The following is a 9,748-nucleotide window of genomic DNA, read 5'->3' on the forward strand; positions in this document are numbered from 1 at the left end:
TGCAGAAGTGAAACAGGACAGAGGAAGAGAAGTCAAACTTCTGAACCGGCCATCTATGAAGAGCTGAGAGACGTGCAAAAAGAGGCAGAAAGAAAGACGTTCCTCGGTGTCATGTTGGCGGAAGGTTTTTTGACATCACTGCCCTTCAGGGAGGAGAAACGGTTTGCCTCCAAGCAGAAGAGAGGTCAGACGAGCGCTCATGGCGTGAACCCGCTGACGTGTGCAGCTTCTTGCTCCAGGTCTGCGCTGCCACAGATGCTTTCAGCCGAAGCAGGTAAAGAGCCAAGGCTCTGCAACTCGACTCAAATGCTCTGACGAGGGTCAGCTTGAACTTCCTACAGTCACTTTATGAAGCAAATGGGTCCTCGAGCTGTTTGCCCTCCGTCTGAAATGCTTCCTCTTTTCTCCTACAAAGACAGCTTCTTCCTTTCAATTGGTCTCTGTTCAGGATAAAACCTGAACTTCTTGAGGCTTTAAATAAAAATTTTGATCAAAGTGAATAGAAAAACTAACAGTTGGGCTTTGAAAACATCTTATAATCCATCTGCGTTTGTTCTTTTGTCAGTAAAAATGTATATTTCTTACATTTAGGACCAAACTTGGAAGATTTAAGCTCAGCCCAGAGACGGAGAGTGCCTCCTCAGCCACCGGGCCTCTTCATCCCCGGGTACTCACCTGCACCAACCCCAAATCTCGTCTGCATTGAGAACTGCAGCCTCCTGGACCAGTATCCAGACCTACAGGTGGCCGATTCAGGTCGCATCTCCCACAATCCAGTGAGAGCCAACTCAAGCCAGCAGGACTCCGGCTACCCTGCGGTGAATTTTAAGCCAGAGGTCTATGCTGGTTCAGCTGTGTCCATCCCAGACCAGGGCTATCTGGTCATGGGCGGCACTCAGAGCATCAGCCTGGACGCGAACGAACCAGGGTTGGAGCCCATGTCCAACTCCGTGCTGAACGGACTGCTGGAAAAGAAGCTGGAGGAGGTTTACATGCAGCATCTGACGGATAATTTAGCTCGATGCAACTCCCACCTGGAGAACAGCCTCCTGCACGGCCTGGTGCCCCCGCCGCAGCCCGGGTCCCAAGAACCCTACTCACTTGAGAACAGCATGGATCAAGGTCCACAAAGAGGCAGCGGTGACAAAATAAGTTATCTGAGCACCCAGAATGTTGCTCCCTCCTCACACTTCAGCTCCCCAGTGTTGAGGATTTCTGAAGCTGAAAATCCACATCTGCAGGCAAACGTCCTCCTAAAGTATTGAATATGCTCGACCAGGGATTCTGCACGGTCACTCATATGTACCCGTGAAAGGAAATTAAGTGTAATTCCATGTTGCAGCTCTGTTTTATGCATGATGGAGTGATGCCTCAAACTCAACTGGTTCCATGCGCCACCTGCTGTCAAAAGGTGGCACTACAGGTCAGCAGTCTGATATGATTTTTAAAGCTTGTTCTTAGTCACTTCCAGCCTGTTTCTATTTTAAACCTCAATTTAAAAAAACAACAACTCATTTTTAAATATTTGAAAAATCTGAAAGGTTACTTTCCCAAAATCATGTAAAGTTAAAGAGTTGAAATAAGATCAATTTGATGAGAGAGAAACCTCAAAGGTCTAAAACCACAGTCCGTTTCCCACCACAAGTCTTCAAACTTTCAAGAAAAAAACGTTTCAAATAAATTGTCACAAATCTATTCTTTACAAATAAAAATAAAGCTCATAAAACCAACCTGTTGCAGTCGGTTTTGGTGTTTGAATATATGAATGTCTGCCAGGTAAGAACTGTTTTTGTGGTGCGCAACAAGTATGTCGACCATTGAATGAACGTTTTATCTCATTTTCAAACCATGTCCATTTTTTTTTAAAATGTAATAGAAAAAAAAGTAAAAAAAACAAAAATAAAAATCGAGAAATAGATTTTCATTTTCAGCCCAAAAGGACCACAAAATTCCTTAGTGGAGTTCTCGATTTACCACATAACCTTTTTATGTCTTTTAGTAAAAGCGTCCCCAATCTAAACATGTTTCGTGGGATCAATAAGATTAATAGTTTCATTATAAAAGCAGAAAACAGTCAAGTTTGCCTTTTCCTTTACATTTAAGAAGATTTTTTTTTTTACAAAATAAGGTTTTGTTTTGCAAAAAAACAAACAAAAAAACAGCCAGGCTGTCATAAAATCTCTTTTAGTAATTTAATTAAAATAATTAAAATCCTGCGCAAACGTCGACATTAAGTTTAAAACTCAAACTAGTGTCTAAAATGAACTTCAGCTGCATTTATAGATTCAATCATGACTTTTCTTTCTGCTTTCAGAAAGAATCTACATTTTAAAACAAAACAGAGTCGTTTAAAACTCAAATTCTCATTCAAATAGGACATTAAACAACCCTCAGATTATTCTCAAATGAAGCCTTGGCTCATCGTGTGTAAAATTCTATGTTCTAATCTGGTTTTAGGTTTAGGAATATGCAGATTGGGTTAATTTGAAAAGAGTGTCTGTAATGCGCTCCTAAACTTGGAGATGTGGCTGTGAATGTTGTGGTGCTTCAACTCTGTGCTGTTGGTGGGGTGTCCCTGCAAGCTCAGGGATTCCTGTGCACATTAGCAGCAGCATGAGTTCTGCTCAGGGGGTTGTGTGTGTGTGTGTATTGTGTGTGTTTTTGCGTGCCTCTCTGCCTTCCTGTCCCTGTCCTCCGTCTGTGCCTCACGTTGTCCCGGCATGGCAGCATGATGGCTGCACCGCGGACTCTCTTTTGGCTCCTTTCTGGTTCTCTCCTGGGATGTGGGGGTCTGACTCCCCCTCAAGCCCACAGCCCGCCACCTTCGGCGGGCGTCAACAGCAGTCTGCATGCGGATGCTCCCACGGCTCTGCGGGTGTTCAGCGTGGACTACCACCACGTCCAGGCTCCCTTTGAAATCGTGCTGTGGATCATGCTGGCCTCCCTGGCCAAGCTGGGTAAGAGAGATGAGCCTGTTGGGTCATTCAGGGCGACAATCCAGAAACGTCTAATAAAGTCTTTTTGAATTAGGGTCTATGCATCTGTTCTAGATAAGAATGTTCTTGTAACATAACTTTAAAAATGTGTCATTCTGTTTCTATGCTGATGATATTCAGCTGTACTTCTCCTTCAATGACTCAGAACTCCACAAACTTACAAAACTACTGGATTGCCTTGCCTGTCTGAAGTCTTGGCTCACAAGTAACAGTCTTCAGCTAAACCCACAAAAGACGGAAACACTAATAGTTTCCCCAGAAAACACAATCCCAATAATTTCCCAGCATCTTGGTTCTTTGAGATCCTCTGTACAACCCTGTTTCAGAAATCCTGGTGTCCGGTTTGACCAGTCAATGTCTTTGGACCATCATTCCAGCCTTTTAAATAGAAATTGTTTTTATCATTTACGTATCGTAAGAAAACCGCAGGCCTTTTCATCTAAATCAGTCTCTGAGATGGTTATCCATGCTTTTATTTCTTCTCGTTTATTGTAATTCTCTTTTTACTTGTTTTAATAAATCTGTTCTTAACCGTCTTCAGTTAGTTCAAAACACTGCTGCAAGGCTTTTAACAGGATCAGACAAAAGGGAACACATTACCCCCATTTTATCCTCCTTGCACTGACTCCCAATCAAGTGGCGTATTGATTTTAAAATTCTAGTTTTAACCTATAGAGCTTTAAATGGACAGACCCCAAAATACTTATCAGACTTGCTCTGTCCCTACGCTTCCGTCCGTGCCCTCCAATCCTCGGATCAAAATCTTTTAAAGATTTTTAAGACCAAGTATAAAACCAGAGGTGACTGGTCGTTCCAGGCAAGAGCTGCCGACACTGCCGATTCTTTTAAAAGTCAACTGAAGACACTTTTATTCAAAAATGCTTTTAGCTGACTGGTTTCATTGTTGTTTTTATTCTACGTTTATTTTTCTTCAATTTAGTTTTTGCTTTACATGATATTTAATTAATTCTTTTTCTGCTTTTACTGTATTGTATGCTTTTTTTATTGTTCAGTGCTTTGTGATTTCATCTGTGAAAGGCGTTATATAAATAAAACTTACTTTCTTGTTCAATTCTGGTTCAGCATTAGAACCGCTAACTACTAAAAAACTATACAGTGCAGGACATATCTAGTGCCCTTAATATTAAAAGCTATTCAGACACCATGCTCAATACCCAGCGGGGGCTGGAAGGGGGAGGGGGGGTGAGGGTGCCATCCAGTGTTTCACCCATGGCGTCAAACTAGCCAGGACCGCCTCTGGTGTTACGATTTTGTTTCGGTTCAACATGAGATTCGCGTATTAAAAAACAACAACAAAAAGCTACAAATTTAGACCCCCCCCCCCCCCCCCCCCACACACACACACACATGGCTGAGTTTTAAACAGAATTTTGTGGCGCCCCATAGTACCACCCTATCCTTCATGGTCCACTCTTCTGGTCTCATGGCAGGTTTCCATTGGTCAGGTCGGGTCCCAGCCGTCGTGCCGGAGAGCTGTGTCCTCATCATGGTGGGCCTTCTTGTTGGAGGGGTCATCTACGGCGTTCGACACTCCGCTCCTCCAACTCTGAGTGCAGACTCCTTCTTCCTCTTCCTGCTGCCGCCCATCGTCTTGGACGCAGGATACTTCCTTCCCGGGAGGCTCTTCTTTGAAAACCTCGGAACCATCCTTTGGTTTGTTTACCTTTGATGACCCACTCCAATGAAAGTCATGTTTTTCGGTGGGCGGGGCCACAAGCTTCCTGCTCCGCTCCATTCGGATGCCTCCACTTGCACGGCTTGGATAGCTCAGATGTTGATTTTGTTGCCCCGGTAATGTTAAGTTGGGGTTGTGAGGGGCTACAAGCTAGCGGTAGAGCGTGTAAACAGAGAGCTCTCAGCAACAAGCACCCGGGGAAGGACTGTACTGTAGTCTCTCTGCGCCAACTGTCCCGCCCACAACTCAGAGGTGAATTTCTAATGAACTCCTGCCGCTCTGCAGGACCTGTGTCCTAGAAAACAACACAGGGGTTTGCATTTTAGCTAAAAACATCATAATCCTAAGACCACTGGGAACGCTTTTACAACAGATCAAATGGTTCATCTTGAACATGTGGTTGTTTGATTTGGCCATAAACACCAACTGTCAACTTAAGTATGCTTTAAAAGCTAAAAGAAGGAGGATTCTAGCTTCAGTAAAGTTGACTAGCTGTCGTGCTCCTGCAGGTACGCAGTGCTGGGAACCTTCTGGAACGTGCTGGGCATCGGCCTGTCTCTGTACGGCGTTTGCCTCCTGGCGCCGTCGTCTCTGGGGGACATCTCTCTGCTCCACTGCCTGCTGTTCGGCTCCCTAATCGCCGCCGTCGACCCGGTGGCCGTGCTCTCCGTCTACCAAGAGATGCAAGTCAATGAGCAGCTGCACATCCTGGTGTTTGGGGAGTCACTGCTCAATGACGCGGTCACTGTGGTGAGGGCAGCACGGAGGGGCGTGGGTTCAGGTGGTCCCTTGAACCAATGGTTGAAACGTTTCATTCCAACAGGTGCTGTATAAGCTCTTTGAGTCCTTCCTGCGCCTGCCGTCGGTGTCGGGGCTGGACGTGTTGCTGGGGATGTGCAGGGTGGTGGTGGTGGGGCTGGGAGGTCTGTTTCTGGGCCTCTTCTTCGGCCTGTTGGCGGCCCTCACCTCACGCTTCACCTCCAGAGCCCAGGTCATCGCTCCGCTCTTCGTCTTCCTCTATTCCTACTTGTCTTACTTGACTTCCGAGATGCTTCACCTCTCTGGAATCACGGCGTGAGTGTCGCAGAGTGCCAGCTTTGGCTCCCGGCTCACAAATCTCAACCGTCTTTGTTTTTTCTGCAGGATCGTGACTTGTGCCGTCACCATGAAACAGTACGTGGAAGCTAATGTTTCGGAGCACAGCAACACCAGCATCCAGTACTTCCTGAAGATGTGGAGCAGCGTGAGCGAAACTTTGATCTTCATCTTCCTCGGCGTGTCCACCATCCAGGACGTGCACATGTGGAGCTGGCCCTTCGTCTGCTCCACGCTGCTGCTCTGTCTCTTCTGGAGGGCAACAGGTGGTTTCCTAAAAGTCTTTTCTTGCAGTTCACCTTCTCAGCACTGAACCTTGGAAATGTTTGCTCTAAGGTGTCCTCCTGCTGACTCCTGTTGTGAACAAGCTGAGGAGGAATGCTGTGACCTTCAGAGACCAGTTTATCATCGCTTACGGCGGTCTGAGAGGGGCCATCTGCTTCTCCCTCGTCTTCCTGATCGACGACTTCCCGAAGAAAAGGCTCTTCATCACAACGACGATTGTGGTCATCCTCTTCACCGTCTTTGTGCAGGTGGGATGGCAGCTTGGATGTGGTGTCGGTGCGTTCACGAGCGACTTTTTGAATTCATTCTGGGGTTCTCTTTAGGGGATGACCATAAAGCCGCTGGTGGAGCTGCTGGATGTGAAGAGGAAGAAGAAAACTCTGCCGACAGTCAGCGAGGAGATCCACACCAGAGTGAGGGGGGAAAAAAAAACAAAAACCTAAATATATTCCAAATCCCTTCGTCTTTAAAAAAAAAGACATGTGGGTCTGATTTTAGTTCATGGATCACCTGATGGCAGGGATGGAAGATGTGGTTGGTTACTGGGGTCAACACTTCTGGAAGGATAAGTGAGTTATTTTTTGTAACCTCCTTAGCAAAGCATAAGGGGTTATAAATGCATGGCTGCCACCTACTGGCAGGGGCAGAATTACTATTGGGCAAAGTTAGGAGATTGCCTGGGCCCCCCTCAACACCTCCCATTATTATTTGATTCCGTCACAAAAACCCAAATCACTAAAATGGAACAAGACTACTGCATGGTGTTTTTGTCCCCCCATCCCTCTGCAGCAATGGGCTATTCCGTCAACAGCAGAATATAGAGCAAAGAACGAACGCTGTTATCCGAGCAGCTGTGACCAAAAAAAAAAAAAAAAAAGGGGAAGAGGAAAGCATGACACACTTCCAAAAGTGCAGAAAGACAAAGCAGGGAAAAAAGAAAAATGAGAAAAGAGACAGAAAAAGACGCTCAAGAATTTCAAGAATTTCTGTTTCATTTGTCTTTTTTAGTAAAACCTGACAGATCACAGAAAAGACAGAAGCCCCTCATCTGTTCCTACTAGAGTGTGAGTGGGTAACATTCAATAAATGCAATGCTTTTACCCCCAAGTAAATATAATGTAAATAAAATACACTTTTTTAATGTTTAAATATAACTTCACTTTTAAACGCGTATCAAAACAGTTGGATTCTTGACATTGATGGTGTCTAAAGGTGGAACAGCGTAGAAGTTATTTGACGTTATCCCGTAGATAAGGGGCCCCGCTGCAGGGGGGCCCCATGAAATTGTTCACCCGCGGCCCCCAAACTGCTGAGTCCGCCACTGCCTACTGGATTACTCATGCATTTTGCTTCTGCACACATCTGCATGCAAGGTTCGAACAGTTCAATAAGAAGTACCTCAGGCGCTTCCTGATCCGGGAGGACCAGCAGGCTCACTCCATCCTCAGAGTCTACCAGGAGCTGGAGAGGAGGGGGCAGAGAGGAGACGACGGAGCCCCCTCAGTGTAAGACAACCGCTCCTCAGCCGTGGTTCCTGCTTCTCAAAAAGCTTTCCAAACAGCAGTGTTTAATGCAGAACGAAGATGTGAAACGCTTCATGAGGAAACACCCCTTTCAGGGTCGACCCCTGTCCTCCGAGTCGCCCCCTGCTGCCAGAGGAGATGGACAGCATCAGGCGGATCCTTTCCAGAAACCTTCACAGCTTTAACAAGAAGGTGAGCATCCTTTCGGCTCCCGACTGAACTCGTGGTACTTAAAAATGTGTAATCGCACTTTTGGACACTTTGACTGCAGCAAACACGAGCTTATAGCAGACACAGCCTGCACCAAGATGTCCCCACCAACCGGGCGAGGAAGCCTCTTCACAGGCACCAGAGCGTTGGAGGGAGATACACCTGCAACGCAACCACACCGCAGGTCCAGCACACACAAAAAATTCACATCTCCAAGTTTGGTAAAGCTTAAGTTGAAGGGCTGATTCAAAATTTGTCAGGATTTCTAAATACTACCAAAGCAAGAGTGCAAACTCTTACATTCTGTCAAATGAAACATGTTTTTAAAGGAGGACGATGAAAGGCTCTGTGATTCTCTCAGAGGAAGAGCGGGACTCAGCCGATCTCACACAGGTATGACCAACAAAAGACAGGATGTACACCTGTGACTGCTGTGAGCCATTTTAAAGCCATGAATGATTTAATTTGAAGTCGATGGAACCCGACTGTACATCAGAGAGAACGGAGGGTTGGTCGTGTGGCCTTCACTTTCTCTTTTTAGAACTCCAACGTACGTTACCAACCATTTAAACCCCTGCTCTTCGGCTCACAAGCCAAAATATTGAAATATTCCAAAAAAACAGCAACAAAAAATGAGGAGATCTGACCTTTCAAACTGCCACTGCTTGTCTTTGGAATTTTGTCGTCACATCAGATGACGTCCGTTGAGTGTTTTCAAGGCCAAATCCAGATGTTTTGATGTAGAAACCTTTAGTGGATCTCAGTCTAATGGTGATCTTAAGACCCACATCCATGACGATCATGGTTTTGGTGGTATTAACATGTTCTGTAAGATTTTTGTCATGATGGAGGACATGTAAAAAAAGTAAAAAATAAACTTAAAATTGCGCTTATGGGTGTTTCTTTATTAAAATTGTTGTGAATCAGAAGTAAATGAAAAAAGATTTTAGTCACATAAAATCTACAGTCGGCAGGCCGCAAGCTTCCTGCTCCGCTCCATTCTGATGCCTCTGGTTGCAAATAGATCCGTGTACGTCTTTGCTTTCCTCGTCTGGGCGGGGACAATGGGAAATGAGGGCAGGCTCACTCTGCAACAACTCCGCCCACAACTCAGAGGCAAATTTCTGATAAACTTCTGCTGCTCTGATCTGATTTTTGACTAAAAACAGCATAATCAGAAGGGGACTTTACCTTTTATATTCACTTTAGCAGGTCCTAATCAGTCCGTGATTTTATGTTGTCTTTTGTTTTGTGATTTTATTCTGTAAAAAGTGCTTTATGGATAAAAAGAAATGACTTCATTTTCAAAGTGAGATGTCTCCTCGGGAATAAAAGACAGATACCCAAGACACGAGGAAAGAAAGAAAAGATTTAAATAACAAATAAAATATTTTCACGTTTTAACTTTTCCCTAAAAATGTCTAAACTATTCAAAAACGTGTTGTTGGACCGTCAAAACTGTGTCCTCTCCCTTCCCAACAGTGTGCTCCAGAAGCTCAAGGCGGACCCTCTCTGACTCTTTGGCCTCCACCGAATCGCAGACTCAAAGTCAGCCTGAAAACCCAAAACCTGAACCGGATCGGACCTCTTCAGACCAGCAGGAGAAAGCCCCGAAGAAACACCTCAGCTTTAACCTGGAGAACGAGAAGCAGCAGTAGAGATGCAATCAAATGAAAGATTGTTTGACTTGGAGTGTTTCACCAAAACAATAAAGTCATTGATGCTTTGTTTCACCTGGAGCGGTTTGAGAGTAGTCCATTGTTTTACTGCAGTTCCTTCTAAGATGCTCCCCCAGCAGACAGAAATACTCATCTGTCATAAATTTTCGTGCACACATGCCCACAGGCAATCGTTCCTTTTACAAACACGCTGCACACCCACTGGTAATTTGAACAGGACGAGCTTACGGCCTCCCAGAATAACTCCTGCTTCCCCCCCTCCCC

At 45.3% G+C, this 9,748-nt stretch overlaps 2 protein-coding genes across 2 annotated transcripts; both read left to right on the forward strand.

The window, feature by feature from the left end:
* On the forward strand, positions 1 to 1,730 carry LOC105354977. The gene is made up of 2 exons (XM_011480537.3): positions 1 to 274; positions 592 to 1,730. Exons 1-2 carry the CDS (start codon positions 112 to 114, stop codon positions 1,263 to 1,265), a joined length of 837 nt encoding a protein of 278 aa, XP_011478839.1. The 5' UTR covers positions 1 to 111; the 3' UTR covers positions 1,266 to 1,730.
* A 554-nt stretch (positions 1,731 to 2,284) lies between these two features.
* On the forward strand, positions 2,285 to 9,544 carry LOC101164163 (sodium/hydrogen exchanger 2-like). The gene is made up of 13 exons (XM_011480573.3): positions 2,285 to 2,957; positions 4,448 to 4,670; positions 5,202 to 5,442; positions 5,516 to 5,766; positions 5,836 to 6,053; positions 6,124 to 6,320; positions 6,396 to 6,485; positions 6,571 to 6,641; positions 7,446 to 7,577; positions 7,691 to 7,787; positions 7,867 to 7,989; positions 8,135 to 8,198; positions 9,288 to 9,544. Exons 1-13 carry the CDS (start codon positions 2,729 to 2,731, stop codon positions 9,461 to 9,463), a joined length of 2,112 nt encoding a protein of 703 aa, XP_011478875.1. The 5' UTR covers positions 2,285 to 2,728; the 3' UTR covers positions 9,464 to 9,544.
* Positions 9,545 to 9,748: the final 204 nt, after the last annotated feature.

Source organism: Oryzias latipes, chromosome 10, assembly GCF_002234675.1.
Source record: "Oryzias latipes chromosome 10, ASM223467v1".
NCBI classification, from domain to species: domain Eukaryota; kingdom Metazoa; phylum Chordata; class Actinopteri; order Beloniformes; family Adrianichthyidae; genus Oryzias; species Oryzias latipes.